This window comes from Capricornis sumatraensis, chromosome 19, assembly GCF_032405125.1.
Source record: "Capricornis sumatraensis isolate serow.1 chromosome 19, serow.2, whole genome shotgun sequence".
NCBI classification, from domain to species: Eukaryota; Metazoa; Chordata; class Mammalia; order Artiodactyla; family Bovidae; genus Capricornis; species Capricornis sumatraensis.
Window position 1 is genome coordinate 36,520,586 of NC_091087.1, and position 21,451 is coordinate 36,542,036.

The 21,451-nt window shown below is 52.8% G+C and overlaps 1 protein-coding gene across 3 annotated transcripts in view; it reads left to right on the plus strand.

Moving 5' to 3' along the window:
• Positions 1 to 21,451, plus strand: part of PCSK6 (proprotein convertase subtilisin/kexin type 6) — a 170,474-nt gene that overhangs the window by 142,321 nt on the left and 6,702 nt on the right. For 2 of the 3 annotated variants that reach the window (XM_068991309.1, XM_068991311.1), the window contains 6 exons: positions 8,766 to 8,945; positions 9,066 to 9,104; positions 14,353 to 14,455; positions 15,234 to 15,430; positions 17,326 to 17,413; positions 18,970 to 19,073. In XM_068991309.1, the coding sequence (XP_068847410.1) occupies positions 8,766 to 8,945; positions 9,066 to 9,104; positions 14,353 to 14,455; positions 15,234 to 15,430; positions 17,326 to 17,413; positions 18,970 to 19,073 (711 nt within the window). The remainder of the gene's footprint in view (positions 1 to 8,765; positions 8,946 to 9,065; positions 9,105 to 14,352; positions 14,456 to 15,233; positions 15,431 to 17,325; positions 17,414 to 18,969; positions 19,074 to 21,451) is intronic. The other variant, XM_068991310.1, reaches the window with a different exon arrangement.

Below are 21,451 nucleotides of genomic sequence, written 5' to 3' on the forward strand. Positions count from 1 at the left end.
GTCTGATACTGTTTCCACTGTTTCCCCATCTATTTCCCATGAAGTGATGGGACCAGATGCCATGATCTTCGTTTTCTGAATGTTGAGCTTTAAGCCAACTTTTTCGCTCTCCTCTTTCACTTTCATCAAGAGGCTTTTTAGCTCCTCTTCACTTTCTGCCATAAGGGTGGTGTCATCTGTGTATCTGAGATTATTGATATTTCTCCCGGCAATCTTGATTCCAGCTTGTGTTTCTTCCAGCCCAGCGTTTCTCATGATGTACTCTGCATATAAGTTAAATAAGCAGGGTGACAATATACAGCCTTGACGTACTCCTTTTCCTATTTGGAACCAGTCTGTTGTTCCAAGTCCAGTTCTAACTGTTGCTTCCTGACCTGCATACAGATTTCTCAAGAGTCAGGTTAGGTGGTCTGGTATTCCCATCTCTTTCATAATTTTCCACAGTTTATTGTGATCCACACAGTCAAAGGCTTTGTCATAGTCAATAAAGCAGAAATAGATGTTTTTCTGGAACTCTCTTGCTTTTTCGATGATCCAGCGGATGTTGGCAATTTGATCTCTGGTGCCTCTGCCTTTTCTAAAACCAGCTTGAACATCAGGAAGTTCACGGTTCACGTATTGCTGAAGCCTGGCTTGGAGAATTTTGAGCATTACTTTACTAGCATGTGAGATGAGTGCAATTGTGCAGTAGTTTGAGCATTCTTTTGCATTGCCTTTCTTTGGAATTGGAATGAAAACTGACCTTTTCCAGTCCTGTGGCCACTGCTGAGTTTTCCACATTTGCTGGCATATTGAGTGCAGCACTTTCACAGCATCATCTTTCAGGATTTGAAACAGCTCAACTGGAATTCCATCACCTCCACTAGCTTTGTTCATAGTGATGCTTTCTAAGGCCCACTTGACTTCTTAAATTTCTTCTCTAGAGTTTCGCTCATTCTCTTTTTATTCCCACTTTGTGATTTGATTTTCTTCATGGTATGATTTGAGGTTTTGTTATTTGATTTTTTTTTTTTAGTATAAGGTAAATATCTTTCATAAATTGCTAGTGAATTACCCCTAAACAAAGACAAAATTGGAATGTTAAGAGATGGTGTGGGCTTCTGTGTCTGGCACCAGAAAGACCAAGAACAGAACAAGTAGCAAAACAACTAGAATACACAAAACAAGCTGTGAAGTCCAGCTGTGTTGACAGTTCCAATAAAGGTAGACAGACTGCTCCATTTAGAAGATGAAGATCATCAGATTAGATTTTTGAGTGTTTGCTGTTGCGTCTGCCCCACTCTGCCTTGAGGCTGGCTTGTGCAAAGACTCTCCGCCCGTGGCTTGTGGTGGAGTTCAGCCAAGAGAACTTCAGCAGGAGAATAGAGGGAGGAAAGTGGTACTTCTGTGTGAGTTATTTATCCCTCCAGCATCCCTTGGGGTCACACCCTTCCCTCCCCTTGCCTATAGGCTATAGTACACCTGTGGGCTTAACACCGCTTCTGTTTCTAGCCCTGGGGAACCCCATCATCCCTTTCCTCTGCTCATTGTTGTTAAGCCACTTCAGTCGTGTCCGACTCTGGGACCCCATGGACTGTAGCCTGCCAGGCTGCTCTGTCCATGGGATTTTCCAGGCAAGAATACTGGAATGGGTAGCCATTTCCTTCTGCAGGGGATTTTCCCAACCCCAGGGATTGAATCCACATCTCCTGCATTGGCAGGCAGATTCTTTACCACTGAACCACCTGGGAAGCCATTGGATTATCTGAGTTTAATTATGCTATCTGCTTCATGCTGTGACTGACCAAGAGAGCTATATGTAAGAACAATATTTAAACTATAAGAAAACTGCAAAGTTAAGAATCAGTGGATGGTAAAAAGTAGCCCAAGAAAATGCTAACCAAAGAAAGCCGATGTAGTTCCGTTAACTTTGGAGAAACAAACGTTAAGGTGGAAAGCCTTCCTGAAGCTGGAAAGAGGATCACTGATGTTGATAAAAGATTTGGTTCAGTCCTGACGTGGCCTCGAAATATATAAAGCAAAAATTCATTAAAACTCCAAAGAGAAAAAGACAGACTAACGCACAAGGTGGGAGGTTTAGGGTACCTCAAGTACATTTGATAGATAAAACAGCAAAAGTCAGTAGGAAGAGAATTCTGAACATCACAGTTGAAAATTAGGTCCAACCAGTGGGCCTATACACAATGACTGAAGAACACACTCGCCTTTCCAGCACAAGGTGGATTGTTTATGAGAATTGGGCACGTCATGGGCCATTTGGCAAGCTTCAGGCTATTTCCAAGGACTGGTAGTATATAAACCCTGTCCTCTGAGAGTACACGTAAGAAATCAAAACTTAAGAGGTTACTAGAAAAAGCCTATACATTTGATAGTTGAGCAACACTACTAAATGACTCGTGTCAAAGGAAAATACCATAATTTAAAATAGGAGATCGTTGGAACTGGATGATTATAAAAATACTGCTGATCCAAACAGGTAGAGAAGGTTAAACAGAGGTGACAGAGGGAGGCCTAGCCCCAAGTGAAGGAAAAAAAAAAGCTACTCTTCCCCTGCTCTCCCTGTGGATCCAGGTTTTAGGTGTGACCGTATTCCTTCTGCCTGAAGAGCTGCTTCTCCATTTCTTAGCCTGCTGGCCATAATCCTTCCCTGCTTGGATTTATCTCAGAATATCTTTATTTCAACCCATCTTTTGGTTTGTTTTTAAGGATAGGTTTATTGACTGACACGTTGATTTTGACTCTGCTGACCGGAATCAAGGCGAGGGCGCCATGGCTCCACCTATTTCTGAACAGTTATTTTCACTGGATCCTGGGTCAGTCCTGTTTCTTTTCTATTATTTCAGCACTTTAAAAAGAGTACATTTTCTTCCCATCTCCACTGTTTCTGATGTGAAGTGCTTGCATTTACTATGAAAACAAGCATTGTTTACATCTGAGCTAGCTGGCATGCTATGATAACATTTCCGTTCTCATTTTGTTCTGGCTAGCAAGTTTGCTGAATACGAAATCAATAAACAAAAAGTGTGTTTTCACATTCCAGCATGCAGAACCTCTAATCATTCTTAGTGCCTCACTGATAAATAGAAAAGGACCCCCACACATGTGAGAAGTTTATGCAACATCAAAACAGACACAGACTTTACAGAAAACAAACCCTGGGGGGAAGAAGCAACTCAGGCAGCAAAAACAAAGAGCAGGACCAGAAAATTTCAAGAAAACTGCAGCTGGTGTTGTAAAATAGAAACATGGAGTAGGGAAAAACCCACTTCTTCCTCCCTCCTGTGTTTCTCTCCCTGTGTCTCCTCTGCTGTTCACACAGAGCTCTTTACTTTGGGTCACCAAACGTGTGGGGATGTCCCCAGGCCAGGCAATTCTCTGCAGCTGCACCTGGGTGTGCTACAATGTAACTCCATTCTGGGACCACCTGCCACAGGACAGCATCAGCCCTACAGACTGAGCATTCAGTCCAGCAAGACTATCTGCCCCCTCTTCCCCACCCCACTGTGCTTGGTACACCAGTTGTAAGCCTGGGTTATCACCTGTGCTTTTGACCGACTGCCGATAGATCTGAAGACCCCTCCTTGAGTTCAGTTCGGTCAGTTCAGTCACTCAGTAGTGTCCAACTCTTCGTGGCCCTGTGGACTGCAGCACGCCAGGCTTTCCTGTCCTTCAGCAACTCATGAGCTTGCTCAAACTCATGTCCATCGAGTCAGTGATGCCATCCAACCATCTCTTCTCTGTTGTCCCCTTCTCCTGCTTTCAGTCTTTTCCAGCATCAGGGTCTTTTCCAGTGAGTCAGTTCTTTGCATCATGTGGCCAAACTATTAGAGCTTGAGCTTCAGCATCAGTCCTTCCAATGAATATTCAGGACTGGGATTTCTTTGGAAGGAATGATGCTAAAGCTGAAACTCCAGTACTCTGGCCACCTCATGTGAAGAGTTGACTCATTGGAAAAGACTCTAATGCTGGGAGAGATTGGGGGCAGGAGGAGAAGGGGACGACAGAGGATGAGATGGCTGGATGGCATCACTGACTCAATGGACATGAGTCTGAGAGACCTCTGGGAGTTGGTGATGGACAGGGAGGCCTGGCGTGCTGCGATTCATGGGGTCACAAAGAGTCGGACACGACTGAGCGACTGAACTGAACTGAACTCAATTTCCTTTAGGATTGACTGATTTGATCTCCCTGCAGTCCAAAGGACTCTCAAGAGTCTTATCCAGCAGCACAGTTCAAGAGCATCAATTCTTTGGCACTCAGCCTTCTTTATGGTCCAACTCTCACATCCATACATGACTACTGGAAAAACCATAGCTTTGATTAGACAGACCTTTGTCAGCAAAGTAATATCTCTGCATTTAAAAATGCTATCTAGGTTTGTCATAGCTTTTCTTCCAAAGAGCAAGCATCTTTTAATTTCATGGCTGCAGTCACCATCTGCAGTGATTTTGGAGCCCAAGAAAATAAAGTCTGTCACTGTTTTCATTGTTTTCCCATCTATTTGCCATGAAGTGATGGGACTGGATGCCATGATCTAGTTTTCTGAATGTTGAGTTTTAAGCCAGCTTTTTCACTCTCCTCTTTCAGCTTCATCAAGAGGTACTTTAGTTCCTCTTCACTTTCTGCCATAAGAGTGTGAGGGTGGCAGAGATTTAATAAATTCTTTGTTGTTCATAACTTTGCTTATGGCTGAAGAAAAGCCAGGAATTCAAAAAGATTAGTTCAGAGCCCTTGATCTAACAAAATCTTTCCCCCACATCTAGCTTGTTTGGATTAGCACTTAATTCAAAATGCTGGAAGAGAAAAGCGATATCATTGGTGGTACTTTCCTATTGGCTTAGTCTTGCCTTAATTCTTGTTCTCTCTTTGAATAGGAATAACCCTGTTTGTTCCTTAGGAGCTCAGTTCATTGAGAGGAAATGCACTGAAGACAGTGAATGAAGACAAGGCCATTTGTCAGCGACCTCGGGCATCAGCTTGGATTATCCTGTCCTCTCCCTGCAGTGCTGCCCGAGCACTTGAGCAGGCAAATGTGCCCCTCCTTCTTCTATGGTCTCAGGAATCTGATGGAGAGACAGCCAAAGCATTGGGATCAGGGCATCTTTTAAGAACCCTTTCCTGGAAACTAATGGTACTGGTTGGGTTTCTGTAAGGATACCTTGTGCAGAGTTGACCAATAAGCATTACATTCTTGTTAAAAGGTCCTACTGCTCTGGGTGAAGGTCCTGTTGAGTGTTGGCTGGCTGGGTCTCTGGTCTAACCCTGGATGGAGTCCTGTGGAGTATGGACTGGGTCTTTGTTGCTCTGGATGGAGTCCTGTGGAGTGTGGGCTGGGTCTCTGCTCTAACCCTGGATGGAGTCCTGTGGAGTGTGGGCTGGGTCTCTGCTCTAACCCTAGATGGAGTCCTGTGGAGTGTGGGCTGGATCTCTGGTATAAACCTGGATGGAGTCCTGTGGAGTGTGGGCTGGGTCTCTGCTCTAACCCTGGATGGAGTCCTGTGGAGTGTGGGCTGGGTCTCTGCTCTAACCCTGGATGGAATCCTATGGAGTGTGGGCTGGGTCTCTGCTCTAAACCTGTATGGTGGGTCTTCTGCTTCCTCCTTGGTTCTTCCCTCTGCGTCTCCTCTCCTCACAGTGAGGGTGGACTCTGGGCATGGTAAGAGTGCTGGGAGCTGGCACGGGCTATGGGCTACATCCTCGGAGCTATGGATGGGTGTGGAGTTGGGGGAGGGGCGCAGGGACTACCCTGCAGCTGAGAGCCCAGAGCTGCACTTCCACGTGAGTCACTTTTCTGAATCTCTACCATCGTTAAAATCATTTCATTCCCCAGGCCGATCCGTGAAGTAGGTGTTGTTAAAGTGATCCCACTTTACAGATGAGGACACTGAAGAACAGGGAGAGTGAGTACTTTGCCTGAGGCCTCTCAGCTAGCAGGTGGCCGAGCCAAGATTCAGTGCCGGGTCCTTGCTCTGCCAGCCTCGCCTGGTGCCTCCTCATGTGACCCAGGCTATAGGCTGTCTGTGACTGCAGACATTCAAAAACAACTTCAGTGCCTGTCAAGAGCATTGTTAGTAAGTGACGCCACATCTCTCTGAGGCAGTGATGGAAAGATCAGCAGGATGTGTTTTAATGGAAAAGCCCAAGTGCAGAATGTGCTGCCAGGTGTGTTGATAAAAGGGATGGGGCAGAATATGTATTCATGTTTGCTTGGATAAGAATAAAACACCTCCAGAAGGATGCTCAGGAAACAGGTAGCTGAGTAGCCGTGGACAGAGATGGTGGCTCGGGCAGGCAGGTTGGGGGGACTTCCACTCTGCTCCTTCTGCACTTGTAGATTTTGAGCCTTCGCGTTTGTTTCAGAAATGTAAATCAAAAGCACTGGGCCTCAGCTTTTTCACGTTTGCTTCCTCGACTGTATAACCAGTTTGTTTTTTTGTTGTTGTTGTTCAGTCGCTAAGTTGTGTTCGACTCTTTTCGACCCCGTGGACTGCAGCACGCCAGGCTTCCCTGTCCTTCACCATCTCCTGGAGCTTGCTCAAACTCATGTCCGTTGAGTCAGTGATGCCCTCCAACCATCTCCTCCTCTGTCATCCCCTTCTCCTCCTGCCTTCAATCTTTCCCAGCATCAGGGTCTTTTCCAGTGAGTTGGCTCTTCATGTCAGGTGGCCAGAGTGTTGGAGCTTCAGCTTCAGCATCAGTCCTTCCAATGAATATTCAGGGTTGATTTCCTTTAGGATTAACTAGTTTGATCTCGTTTTTAAAAAAAATCATTTATTTGGCTGCACCTGGTCTTAGTTGCAGCACACAAGATCTTTAGCTGTGGCATATAGGATTTAGTTCCCCAACCAGGGATCAAACCTGGGCCCCATTCAGGGGAAGCAGAGAGTCTGGAGTCCTAGCCACTAGACCACCAGGGAAGTCCCTGTTTATAGATTTTTAAACTAAACTTAATGACTTAATATTCATATATGTGAAAGGCAATATATGCCATGTTTTTGGTTGTTTTTCTTTTTTTAAATCAAACCATCCACAAAGGAAAACAATAAAAAGGAAGTCTCTCTTCCATTCCTGAACCCCAGCCTCTTCTCCCGGCCTCCCCTCTCGGCCTCCCTTCCAGGCCTCCCTGCAAGACAGATCCTCCTGCTGGTTTCTTGGGATTATTTTTCTTGTCAGCTTTATCGAGATATAATTGGCACGTGGCCCTGAGAAGCATAAGGTGACAGCACAGTGCCTTCTGCATAGCGAGAAGTGATTGCTGCAGTCAGTCTCCCTAATGTCCTACCCATCATGTCCTATAGACACACAAGGAAGGAAAGAAGCTGGTTTCTCCTCAGGAGGAGAACTCTTAAGAGCTGTTCCCATGGTTTTTTGGTATTGGTTCTGCTCTCCCTGCTCACACACAGGCTGTGCTGATCCCAAGCTTAGAGCAGCCTCCCTTCTCTTGTTTGTCCCACCAAACCTCTGCCTAAAATAAGCATCTGACTTTAGTGACGAGGCCTTTGGTGGGGTTTCTGGAGACATGATACAAAGTTGAAATAAATCTCAACTCTGATTACAGCTCGTAGAGCCCTCATTGCTGCCTGTGGTCATATGCTCCCCTTGCAGTCACTATGAATGTTCCTCACTCAGCACTGTGAGGAACTGATTTGATCCTTGGGGCTTGAGAATGGACGGTGCTTCCTAGCCTGGCTGTGTTTGCTGCACCTGGGACCACATGAAGCATTTCCCTGTCAATATCACTTGCTGTGTTGGGAACTTGGCCACGGAAAGAGCCACACCCTCTGGAGACATGTCCCAGGGGACCGTCAGCCCAGGACAGGTTCCTTACCTGCTTTAATCCTAGTCAGGCCGAGAGGGCCTGAGCCTGTCTTGGGGGCTTTTTGGTGGCTGCAGCTCTCGGGCTGGGACCTTATCCGGCCATGCCGGGTAAGAGAAACCAGTGCTGACCTATCTCCCACTGCATGACAGAACCAGTTCCTGTGGAGTCAGTCCTCTTCTCAATAAACCCTGTGTAGCTGGGGCAACCGGAGCCCATTAGCACGAGACGACGCTTGTCCTTCAGCAGGTCACACTGGCCCTCGGCCCCTCACCTGCACGATGATGACATCAGTGACCCTCCCGACACAGTCCCACAGCCCCGAACGCTGGCCACACATGTTGAGAGAGGGAGGCGGCCTGCAGTCGTGTCTACCCCTGCCCTTGTGGGCTGTATTACATCAGTGATCCCACCTGCACGGTGCAGGCCAGGTTCCCCTTCTCCTCACACCTGAGCATATCCAGCTGCCCCGGCCTCCTTCCCTCATAGAGGCAGCAGGGTGGTCCCTGCTGCTCCCTGTCCCCTTCCCTACACATGCAGACCAGCGAGGGTACCAGTCATCTTTCTGTTTCCAAGACTCACCGTCCTGTGACCCAGGGTAGAGACCCCAGCTAGCATGTTGGAACACATGGGATGAGGCTGAGGGCCCGCCTAACCCAGATCCATCCCCTGGATTTTCCCAGACAGGGAGGGAGCTACTTGTTGTGGGGGTGGCAGTCATTTGTGGGGGAGGGGCTGCACCACCACCCAAGGAGGGAGAGGTGGCTGGGCAGGGGGTAACAAGGGGGGAATGGCACTGGGCTGGGAGCCCTGCTGTCAGAGGAGGGCTGGCGACCTGAGCCGGCAGCGCCAGGCACTTCTGGGGGGCGGAGATCCCTGGCTGGAGCACGTCCTGGGCCTCCTGAGGGCTTTCTGGACTCTGGGTGAATCTGAATCCTGTGCCTTCCAGGGAAGCTGAGGGAGTGGACCCTCATCCTGTACGGCACCGCTGAGCACCCCTACACAGCCTTCAGCACCCACCAGTCCCGCTCTCGGATGCTGGAGCTCTCTGCCTCGGAGCTGGAGCCCCCGAGGACTGCTGTGTCACCGTCCCAGGCCGAGGTTCCGGAGGACGAAGAGGACTACACAGGTACTGAGCCTGCAGCCGGAGGACACACCTGCTTGTCCGCTCCCTGGTGGCAGGCGGGTTAGGGCTGCCGGTCTCCTCTTGCTCGGGAGTCGTAGTAATGGTGGTCGTTTGCACTCGCAGCTCCTTCCTCCCCCGGCTCTTCTAGTCTTTTACAGACCAGTAAGTATGCTGCAAACCAGTAAGTATTCTACAACCTTCCTAGGACGGTGATACAGGTTCCCTGTGCCCCAACAGAACATGGACCTGCCCCTGGCTAGTGGCACTCCTCTGGGGCACCCCCTTTCCTTCAGGGGACCCCTGGCTCCCAGCTCAGCCTCCAGACCCTCTCCCTCATCTGTCTGCTCTCCGTCCTCGTGACCACGATGTGGGAAGGCCCAGGGCACTGACGGGAGCCAGGACGTGTGGGCATGGCCAGGAGGAGTGGCTGGCGTGGAGACCACAGAGGACCAGGGGATAGGGTGGGGGGACTGGAGGAGGACGCGTGACAGGGTCAAGGCCTGATGTCGGAGGAACACTCGCAAGCAGCAGGGGTGCCTCCTTGCCAGTGGTCTTCCTGCAGCACCCCCACGGGTAGCCCTGGCTCAGCCTGCCATGCTCCATGCCAAGGACCTGGCAGCCTAGGCAGCCGTGGATGCTCCCAGCACTGGGCCGGGCATGATCTTGTGGGCATACCTGGCTGAAAGCTTTCCTTTGCCTCAGAACCACCCCAGTGATTGTGAAATGTGGAATCTTTCTGGTTGGGCATATTTTTCTTGGCTAAATATTTCAGCTGCTTGATAAATGATGAGTGAGATCTAAGACTATTGTTGCTTTGAGTTATCTAATAGCTTCTGGAAAAAAAAATAACAAAATGGAGAATTCCATCAATACAGATCAAGCATAAATTATGGGTGATTCAATTTTAAATTTCTCCTACCGTGCCTTTAAAATGAAGCATTGAATTATGTATGGACTAATCTGCTCTGTTTCCCCCTGTGATTTATAAACAGTGGCAAGATTCAGTAATTATTAATAAAGGACGGATTCCCTCCCCGCTAAAATCTGCTATGGCTCTAACCTCACACTGTCCTGGAATGTCACTCTAACTCTTATGCAGCCCAGGCCACTCAGAGCCCGACCACAGGGATTAGAGGGGTTTCTTTGGGACTGAGGGGTGTTCCTGACCCTCAAGGAGGTTCCCTGGGGTCTTGGGCAAGTAGGGCGGGCATACCAGTAACAGCAGAAGAACAGGAAAGGGGCCAGGGCAGGAGGGGCATGGAAGGAGGGGTGAGGACTTGGGGGAGGGGGGCCATCTCCTGGGTGCCTGGGGATCCCCTCTGTCACAGACAGACAAGCCCGGGTACAGAAGCTGAGGGAGAAGGAGAGGGACCGAGTGGGGAGACTGTGAGGTGCAGCTGTGACTGTGGACTTTGTGGAGTTTCTCACACAGCTGAGGGCTGAGCTTGAGAGGTGGCCGAGAACTGGGGAGCCTTCTTGGATGCCAAGCTGGTCATGCTGATGGTGCCTGGGGGGCACTGGGCCCTGTTCATTCCTGGCTCTGGCAGTGGGGGCACCGGGCAGTGCTGTGATGAGGGGTGGACAGGTGCCGGGCCAGCCCTCCGGGAGCCAAGAAGTAAATAAAGGGGAGCAGGTAAGTAGGGGGCCAGAGAGGAGGTCAGCTGCCCGCGGGTAGTAAGGGTCTCTGCAGATGGATCCCCTGGTGCCCACCTCAAGCCTCATGGTGACATGGAGGCTAGGCTTCTGGGTGGTGAGAATGGCAAGGATTGTGAGACTCACTGAATATACCTGGTCCTTCAGGCCTAAGCCCATAAGGACAGAGCCATTGAGAACCCCCAGCTGCTTTCTAATGTTTGGTCACATATGTTTTTATCCTGGATTCACTCCACACAGGAGTCAAGAAAGAGTTTTGAAATAAGCCAATGTCAGCCCAGCACCTGCAGAGGGGTGTCAACTTAAAAAATAGTCTCAACCGAGAAGTTATGTTTTATTTGAGGGAAGCTTTTAGGACTTAAGCCTGGGAGGCAGCATCTCAAGTGACCCTGAGATAACTGCTCTGAGGAGGTGAGAGGGGTAGAAGCCAGGTTATACAGAAGTTTGCAACTAAGGGCAGGCAGTCTGAACATCAAAAATATTTTTGTGAATTAAAGAAAACCAGATATCCCAAGTCAAGGAAGTTAGCATTTTTCTGTGTATGAATGAAAATGAATGTGAAAGCGTTAGTTGCTCAGTCATGTCCGACTCTTCGCAACTCTATGGACTGTAGCCCGCCAGGCTCCTCTGTCCCTGGGATTCTCTAGGCAAGAATACTGGAGAAGGTTGCCATTCTCTTCTCCAGGGGATCTTCCTGACCCAGGGATTGAATCCAGGTCCCCTGTGTCTCCTGCACTGCAGGCAGATTCTTTACTGTGTGAACCATCAGGTGAGCCCAGACTCTTGCATCTGCCTTTTGTGCATGGGACGATACAGGAGTCTGCCTCGCTGAAATCTCTCCTTCCATGTGCACCTCAGCTGTCTGGGGTCTCTGTCCTGTGCAGTCACATCATGAGTTCCTCAGGGCTCCCTGTAGGGAGTGGCTGCAGCCCCATGGCTGCCAGATGGCCCAGCTTCTCCTCCTTCCTGGCTGCCCTGGAGGGCTGGAGTCACTGATGCCTGTGACCTCCTTGTTTACTGATAGCACAGGAAATGCTCCATTTTCTCAGGGGTTGGCCACCATCCTGCTGGCTGCAAAGCTAGGGAGAGAGTGTCATGCTGCCCTGTGGCTGAGGCCCTGGGAGGTGAGACAGAAAGCGAGGGGTCTCTGAGGAACATTTAGGCTCCTGGATAGAAGAAGGAAAGGGGGCATAAACGCACCCACCCAGAAGATGGGTATAGCTGAGCCCAAGGGAACCCAGGTGCTTCTGAGGAGCAGTGGGGGTGGGACCAGGCAGCCCAGCTGGCAGACAGGGTTCAGGAATGACTCCTGGCAGGGATGACCCTCCTGTTGGGCTATTCAGGTTGATCCAGGAAGAGACTGGCACAGGGAGGGGGCTCACAGATGCAGACCGGAGGATCCTGCTTGGGAGGATCTCACCGGGCTCCCTGGCACAAGGCTATCCACCCCCTGCCCCTGTGCAGGGTTGGACTTGCCATCCCTGGGCACCCTATCAGGGTTCTGCAACCCCCACCTAGCATGGGGCTCCCCACTGGGTCCCTGACTAATCTCTCACCTGCAGAGAGGCCCCAGGGAGAGGGGACTGAGTGCACCAGGCCTCCTGCAAGCCTTCCCCATCTTGGGACATCTGAGGACATTCTGTGTGTGGACAGGAGGGCACTGGGCTGCCCCAGTATCCCAGTGCCTTGCTCTTTCATCCCTTCTCACCCTCAGCCATTCAGCAAGTATTTACTGAGCACCTGCTCTGAGCCGTCCTAATGCCTTTCAGGTGCCAGAAAGTTGGCATACAACATGGTTACTAGACCAGGACCTGCCCTGTGGAACTCCATCTGCCAGTCTGGGGAAGAGTGGGGAGTGTGGGCTATCTCCTCCCATTCCTACACTTCTCCTTAGGGTTAAGAAAGTTATTCTCAACTCACAGGAGATTCACCTGCCTTGAGGGGAGGTGACCGCAGGCCACAGGTTGTCAGGCCTCTTCGGGGAGGGCTGGATGCCACAAAAGGATGAGCAGACAAGAGTCAGCTCAAATGCAAATTGATGCTCAAATGAAACAGCTTCCTGTAGCTGAGGGAGGGATAGGGGAGCCTCATGCCCCCAGACCCTGAGGAGCCGTCTAGCTCATCCCCAGGGATGAGCATAGCTTTGAAAGGGGTTCCCAGTGGGACCCACAGTGAAAACTTTGGAAATGCCGACAACGGTAAACCTTTGGGGAGGAAAGCCAAATATAGCGAGTCTAACACTAGGAAGGTCTGGAGGCCCTTTAAAGAGGGATGAAGGGGACATTGTGCCCTTAGCAAAGACCCGTTGTGGCTGCACAGAGTAAGCCCTGTGTCTTTCCCTTCTGGCTGTGAAATGCTGGTGACCGGCTAGTCACCTCCTCTTTGACTCTGGACTTACTCCCCACCCTCTCCGACAACTGAAACCTTGTAGAAGGTGGTTGTTTTCTCTTCCAGGGACTCAAAAGCCTTCAAATGCCCCACCAGGCCCCTACCCACATGGGGAGGCTTTCTGGAGCCACTTCCCAGTGGAGACACTGGGGGAGGTGGGGAGGGGATGGGAGGGGGGTTCCACCATAGCTCAGCCCAGTGCCCAGGTGAGGAGGACCCCTGTGGAGGGCCCCCCAGCCCAAGGGCCAGAACCAAAGAGCTGGTCTCTTCCCTGAAGCACAGGTGGAAGGGAGACTGAGACGGGCTCTGCGGGGTTCCCCCAGTTCCAGCAAGACACAAGCTCCGAGAGTTAGAACTGGGGATGGAGAGAAGGCAGTGGGGGGCACCTCTGAGGTCAAGATGGGGGAGCCAAGCAGGGCTCAGCCCAGACCCGCTAGGGCCATGGAGACCTGCCCAGCTCCATCACTGCGTAAGGGTGGCAGCATGGTGCACCCCGCTTCTCTCCTTCATTCCTCATCAGAAAGTGGCTGCCTGGTCACAGCTGTCCCACGTGACTCTGCACTGCCCTTCATGGTGGAGATGGGGTTGATGCTCAATCCCCTTGTGACTGAACTGTCCTTCATGGTGGAGATGGGGTTGATGCTCAGTCCACTTGTGACTGCACTGCCCTTCATGGTGGAGATGGGGATGGTGACTAGTCCCCATGTGACTCTGCACTGCCCTTCATGGTGGAGATGGGGATGGTGACTAGTCCCCATGTGACTGCACTGCCCTTCATGGTGGAGATGGGGTTGATGCTCAGTCCCCTTGTGACTGCACTGCCCTTCATGGTGGAGACAGGGATGGTGACTGGTCCCCATGTGACTCTGCACTGCCCTTCATGGTGGAGATGGGGTTGATGCTCAGTCCCCTTGTGACTGCACTGCCCTTCATGGTGGAGATGGGGATGGTGACTGGTCCCCATGTGACTCTGCACTGCCCTTCATGGTGGAGATGGGGTTGATGCTCAGTCCCCTTGTGACTGCACTGCCCTTCATGGTGGAGATGGGGTTGATGCTCAGTCCCCTTGTGACTGCACTGCCCTTCATGGTGGAGATGGGGGTGGTGGCCAGCCCTGCATCGTGACATTGCTGCAGGAAGGATGCTAGAATGTCACACTCCTGGATCCCTGCCCACCACTCTCCTGCTAGTCCTCAGGCAGCCCCTATCTCAGGTCATCAAACCCTCTGTTCTCAGCCCAGGCGGGTCCCTACAGGATGGGTGTGTTGGCCCAGCAGGGGCCTGTAGGACCCAGATGCCGGTTTCTTGGGGGCTCGACATGACTGAGACAACATCTCTGTGGGTGAAAGGAAACGGTTGTTTCTTTAAGGTGTGTGCCATCCGGAGTGTGGGGACAAAGGCTGTGATGGCCCCGGTGCAGACCAGTGCTTGAACTGCATCCACTTCAGCCTGGGGAGTGTCAAGGCCAGCAGGTAAAGGGCTGGGCTGCAGCTGTGTGTCCCGGCTCCTACGCAGGGATTAGCGACACCGCCCGGAAGGGAAAGGCCACATAAAGGGTCACAGCCACACACCCTGGAGGGAAGTCACTTTGAGGGTCACAGCCACATACCCTGAAAGGAGGTCACCTGGAGGGTCACTGCTTGAAAATTTTATGCTTCGCAGCCTTCTGTTCTCATCATGTGAATAGCTCGTGACTGAGACAGAACTCAGAGGCCACAGGTGGCATTGTGCTATGTTCGTAAGCTTTTTCTCTCCATTGTGTTAAACAAAAGTGGGTCGTACTGAGCATGGCAGTCGCTTGGAAACTGCAGACAAACATCATCTCTGGGCCCAGTACTGCTGTAAACACCAGCAAAGTCTGCCAAGAATGAGGAGTCCCCACCCCTGCATGCCCAGGCAGGGGTGCAGCCCCCTGGGATGCACTCAGCGGCCAGGGCTCTGGCAGGGGAGCTGCTGGGCCCTCATGGTGACCTTGGAGATCCACTTGCTGCCTATTAGGGGGCTTCTGGTGGTGCTGGGAGTTCTGCCCAAGGAAGCCACGTGCCCTTCAAGTGCCCCCACCCCTTGGGGAAGCCTTGAGAGGGAAGGGCTCTGGGCTTCCCATGCAAGCCTTCCCCACTCAACTGCATCAGGAACCTCCAGGGGCAGCTGAGGGGTCCCCCTGCCCGCCCTGGCCCACCCCTCCCTGTGCCCCCGTGCAGGTGGGGACTGGGCCCAGCAGTACGGTCTTCTCCGTGTCTGCCCCCACAGGAAGTGCGTGAGTGTGTGCCCTCTGGGCTACTTTGGGGACGCCGCAGCCCGCCGCTGCCGCCGCTGCCACAAGGGGTGTGAGACCTGCTCTGGCCGGGGCTCCACACAGTGCCTGACCTGCCGCCGTGGCTTCTACCACCATCAGGAGGTGAACTCCTGTGTGACCCTCTGTCCCGCTGGATTTTATGCTGACGAAAGTAAGTAAGTGCGTGTCTGTTCCCGGGCCTGGGATAGGAGTCAGTCCCTTCGGGGCAGGGTCCTCTCTCCTGAGAGAACTGTCCACTCGGAGCTGGGGTTCCCTCCTGGGAAAGCTGTCTCCTCAGGGCTGGGGTTCCCTGTCCTGAGAAGACTGTCCTCTGAGGTCCCCTCTCCCGTGAGAACTGCCCAGTTGGGGCTAGGGTCCCCTCCTGGAAGAGCTATCCGCTTGGAGCTGGCTCCCCTCTCCTGAGAGAACTGTCCCCTTAGGGCTGGCTCTCCTCTTCTGGGAGAACTGTCCCCTCAGGTCCACTCCCCTCTCCTCGGAGAATTGCCCTGGCCCTCTGCTTCCTGTGTGCAAGGACCCTTCATGGGAAGGAGTGGGGAGGAAGGGGGAAGTCACAGCCCTTGGACCCTGGTAGTGGACAGCGGTTCACATGGGGCCTGGCCAAGATGGTTCAATGTGACACAGAGATGGAGCCCCTGGAGCCAGGGCTGTCGTGCGTGTGCGGGTCAGTGTCCACTGTGGAGGTTGAACAAGAGGTGACTTGAGTCAGGGGCCTTTAGGCTCACTGATTTCAGACACCCAGATGGAAAGGCCTCTGAGGACGCCGCCGCTTGTCCTGGAGCAGTGGGTGTGAGCGTGGGGGCTGGGGGGGTGGGGAGCACAGACCCCGCCATCACCCCCACCACCATCCCCACCCCTGTCAGCGGCTCGCGGCTCTGGTGGTTTAGCTGCTGTGCTGAAGTTGTGGTTGCAGACAGGGAGGTTTTGGGCCTCCGTGAATGAGCAGAGCCTGCTGTTCGGTGAAACTGGGCTCAGGAAGATGGCATGGGGTAGGGGGGCGGGGGGGCAGGGTTGGGCCATGCGCCTCACGGTGACCAGGCTCCCAGGTAGGCGACCCTGCTGAGGGGAGGAAGCTGAGCAAGGCAAGAGGGCCCAGCTTCGATGACCCAGCAGGGCATGAGCTCAGAGCAACACTAGCATCCTGCCACCCTGCCTGTCCCAGGGAGCAGGGTGGATGGCCCCAGGGCCAACAGCTCACCATCCTGGAGGAGAGCGCAGAGAGAGTCTGGGTTAAATCAATGGAGACAGTTCTCAGATGGTGTGTTGGCTGTGGTGCGGATGACAGGCCTTACTGGAGCTTGTGTCTGGCCTGGGCCTGTAGGAGGCCCCATCATGCCCTGCTGTCACTGCTGTGGGGAGGAGCCAGGCAGTCTTTAAGGATGTTTACAGCTGTGGAACGACCACCCTCTTTAGAGGAGCCTCAGAGTCAGGCAAGACAGGCTTCACAGCCTTTGCAGACTCCTGTCCAGGGGCCAGGTTGGATACGCCTCCATCCACACTCCCCATCCCACCCCGATGCCTTGTCCCCCAAGACGTGCTCTCTAAGCCCCTGCAGCATATATGATGCTGCCTGCAGGCCCTGGGGAGGACGCCCCAAGGTGTAGTGGCCAAGATGCCAGGATGAGTGACCTGGATGATCGCCAAGACCCAGGGCTTCCCCTTCAAGGTGTGGCAGATGTTGAGCTTTGTGTCTGACCGCTGTGAAGACCCTGTGTTGGGTTGGGGGGCTCAGGGGCTGCTGTGGCCGCACCCATCTCACTCAGGAAATTGCTCGGCTGCCTCCAGTCCCTGAAGAGAGAGCTAAGGGCCCCCTCCAGACCTTAAGGTGACCTGAGGACTTGAGTTTACTCCAGAAAAGGGGTGCAAGGCCTATGACCCAACCCCCAGGCACGTGGTCCCCATATGGCTCTGGCGGTTCTGTCAACATGTTGCCCGTGACTGCTGTTCCATCAGTCAGCCCCTCTTGAAACTCTTCAGTCCTGTTGGCCCGAGCTTAACCTACATCCACTCTTCTCACCCTTCTCCTTTCCTCCTCTCACTTTTCTCCAGGTCAGAAAAACTGCCTTAAATGCCACCCAAGCTGTAAAAAGTGCACTGATGAGCCAGAGAAGTGTACTGTCTGTAAAGAAGGATTCAGGTAAGACCCTCCTGTTGGGCGTGGCCACGGTGTACGCTGGTTTTAGTGTCTGTTGTCGATTTACACTTTTTCCTAAAAGCTGAAATTTTAGAGGCCCAAAGCCCTTTCAGGATAAAGATTCCAAGTCAAAATCAGATCTGCACTTAGAGCTTGTTTAGGATAGAAAGTCGGAGGATGAGGAAGGTCTCTAGTCTGAGGCAGCATTTGGGGAATCAGTCAAAGCTGATCTGCTGATGGAAAGTGGGGCTGGAAGCTGGAGGGTGAGAGTCCAGCTCCTTTCTCAGGCCCCGAATCCCACCCACCTGTCTCCCTCCTGGTCTGGACACGGGGTTCCTCCGTCTGCCCCATCGCCCGGCCCTCTCCGTCTCCCAGCCCTTGTGTTTCCTCCCAGGGAGCTCTCCTGTAAACATCTTACTGCTTCCTGTAAAACATCTTACTGGATTAAAGGTTTTTATGGGATTATTTTGAAATGTTGGTTTAGCCCATTTCATGCCATCAAATTACACACCACTTGTTCCTTGAAGTCACCGTCTAGAAGCTTAGAAGTCATTCTGTTAGGAATTGTGCTGCAGGCCCTCCCCAAGTCCAGTCTCAGACTGGGGTCTGCACTTGAAGAAAGGAAGAGACAAGAGGTGGTCCTTAAGGGTAGCGCCTCCCGCCTTGCCCTGCTGCGAGGGGGCAGGGCGGGGCAAGGGGTCTTTTTAAAATGCAGATGCTGACCCAGCTGGTCTGTGACTCTCAGCATGTCTCACCAGGCCAGGGGACAAGGTTACTGGTCCTGTGGCCCACCTCCCCCCGCCCACCTTCCACCACCCGAATGCCACTGTGAAGGAAAAAAACCCACAGGGTTGAGTTCTTGTGCAGCAAGGAGTGAGGGAAGGAAGCGTAATGAGCATTTTATTCCATCAGCTATCACCATTTAATCTTTATCGCAGTTACTAACGGGGAGAGGAACAATCTTCCCTGAGCCCTGAGCTTCCCTGAGCCCTGAGCTTCCTCTGATCACTTCCAGATCAGGGGATTGGAGTGAAGAGGGTCCAGGGAGCCAGGAAGGCAAGGGAACCAAAACCCCAGAGTTGCAGGTCACCCCCGTTCTCATCTGAGCCTGGGAGTCACAGCTCGCAGGCCTGCCAGGTCCCAGGAGCGGATTTTATTTCAAGTTCATTGTGAAACACAAAAGGTTTCAGGCAAGGGCAAGGCTGGAACCGATTGAGTGTCAAGGTGATTGTTGCTGCTGGCCCCTCTCCCGCATTACAGACTCTGTGCCCTGGGAGACGGAGCCAGCAGGGTGACCCCACCACCCCCTCGGGCCTCAGATTCCATAGTGGCTGGTGTCAGAAAGTGCACAGGAAACGGCACCCGGCTTGGGGACAAGGCCACCAGAAGGCCTGAGCATCCCTCCCAGCCACTTTTCCTGAGCTCAGAACCTGAAGTGACACCAACACCTGTGTTCTAGCACCTCTCATCTCCTCTCAGGAAAGACGTTGAGGACAAATCCTAATACAGTCAGAGTTTCAGAAAGGATGTGAAAACCTGCCTTTTTCCCTGTTCACCAGCCTTGCCCGGGGCAGCTGCATTCCAGACTGTGAGCCAGGCACCTACTTCGACTCTGAGCTCATCCAATGTGGGGAGTGCCATCACACCTGCCGGACCTGCGTGGGTGAGTTCACGCCTGCTCCCTAGGCCAGCGGGTGGGCGGAGGACCTGAAACCCAGAAAGCCCTGGCACTTAGGGCTCTGTGGGTGGATGTTGCAGCGTTGAGTCCGGGAGGAGGGAGAGTGATTAAGAGGCACAGAGGTTCAGTTTGGGAAGATGAAAACGTTTGGGGTGTGGATGGTGGTGCTAATGGCTCCACGATGGTGCAAATCTCCTTAATGCCACTGACCACAGGGCCAGACCAGATATTTTTTATGGTGTACTCTACCCTAGTTTTTCTGAGCATGCCTAAGGCAACATATGAAAGACACAGGTGTACTATAATATCGTGTTGCTACTCACCCAGTCGTGTCTGACTCTTTGCGACCTGATGGCCTGTAGCCCACCAGGCTCCTCTGTCCCTGGGGTTCTCCAGGCAGGAATACTAGAGTGAGTTGTCATTCCCTTCTCCAGGGAATCTTCCCAATCCAGGGATCAAGCCCATGCCTCCTGTGTCTCCTGCATTGGCAGGTGGACTCTTTACCATCTGAGCCAGCAGGGAAGCCCTAATGCTACTGAACTATGTTAAGAGGTAAACATGGTAAATTTTACATTGTGTACATTTGACCACAATTTTTAAAAATTAAAAAAAGAAAAACCACAAGGGCCCACATCCTGGCGTTAGGAGCCCGGCCAGGCAGGGGTTGCTTCCAGGCCAGGCCGGGCTGCTCACTGCTCTCGAGCTCTTGCCAGGGCAAGTGCCTGAGGTTCAAGTCCTAAAGATTCAAAAGTCATCAGGGAGAGACAGGGTAAGTTCTGAGCGTGAAGGAAGAAGGCTTCTTAAGACATAGCCTTAGTTCCTGGGCCTGTCTTAGCTTCAACACTCACTCACAGAGGAAAGGCTTCTGTAAGGGGTGTGTGTGTACTGCAGTCCCCACAGGGATGATGGCAGAGCTGCCGTCCAGCCGCAGATTCTGTGTAGAATCTGAGAGTGATTGTTTTGTTGGCTCATGCTGCAGAGCTCTGTGCAGCAGACGCCGCCGCACATCGGAGTTGGTGGCCCACGTACATTTCTGGTTGAATCTTCTCCTCTGACCCTCCTTCCCAACCCAGCGCTGGGGTCCTTGTTCTAGGAAACCCACGTTGGGTGGAGCTTTTCCTGCAGAAAGGGTGTAAGGATGAGCTCTCCACTAAGGATGTAATGTGGGTCCCGGCAGGACAGGGTAGGCTCCCAGGGTAGACGTGCCATGGCCAAGGCCATAACCTCAAGGCCTCTGGAGCAAGCCATGCCTCCCTGGGGCCACTCTGGGACAGCGCCCCCCGCCCCCCAGAAGGCCAGGGCTTGTCGGGCAGCCCTCCTGCCTTTTGCCGTGATGCCTGTCAATGTTGGTTCTATGTCTTTGACTCGTTGTTTAGCCCAGATTGATAAAGGAACATCACCGGCATCACCTATTCAAATATCACAGTCTGTTGAGTCCATAACACCCAGCCAGGCGTTTGTCTTTATAGTGCTTTTGCTCATTCAATGCAATTTCCTTTCTTGGCACCCCACACTGCCTGCTGGTGGATGGCTTTATAGTCGCTTGTGGGTTCTCTCACCCAGCCCAGCCACCTGTCACTTCAGGGGCCCAGCTGTCCCAGGGCTGCCCTGCACCCACGCCTGCCTGCCCAAGTGCCCTCTATGATCTGGGATGTGTGCACCCACCTTGGCTGATGTGGGTAGAGGGACCCTGCCTCCAGCTCTGAGTCTCAGAAGGCCCCTTGCTGCTGGTCAGGGTCCCTGTCCAGAGCCTCTGGAGGCCCAAGCCACCTGGCCTTCCCCTTCTGCTCTCAATCAGGGGCCCCTGCTGCCCTGTCTGTGAGGGCCCTGGGCACCGTGTGAGAAGGTTCAAATACACAGGAGCTTGGGGGCATCTGTCCCCACCCCAGGCGGCGGGGACCCCAGGATGGTCAGTCCGTGTCCCAGAGCCTCTGAGTCAGGAGGCTGGGATCCCTGGGGTGCCCGTCTGCCGTGGTGGGTGCAGGAGACCCGGCTCTGTGTCCGGCTCTTGTTGTCATGGTAAAAGATCCAGAATGGAGAAGGTACCGTCTTAACTGTGCTGAGGCACACACCTTGGTGGGGCCTCCACCCATCCAGGGCTTTCTTGGCTTCCAGCCACAGCTGAGCATATCTCACCCACTTTGTGTTTAGTAAATTGAGCATTAAAGTAGAAGTAGACTGCTGCAGATGCTGGGGAGGGGCCCAGGTGGTAGGATGGGGGCGGGGGTCAGTGGGGAGCCACCCACGCACATGCTCCCTGGAGATAAGCGGGGGCGGAAGGAGGGGGCACAGGAGCAGCCGTCAGTCCAGAAGCACGTGTGCCAGGCTCTCCCACCACACCCCAGCTGCAGGGGGACAGCACG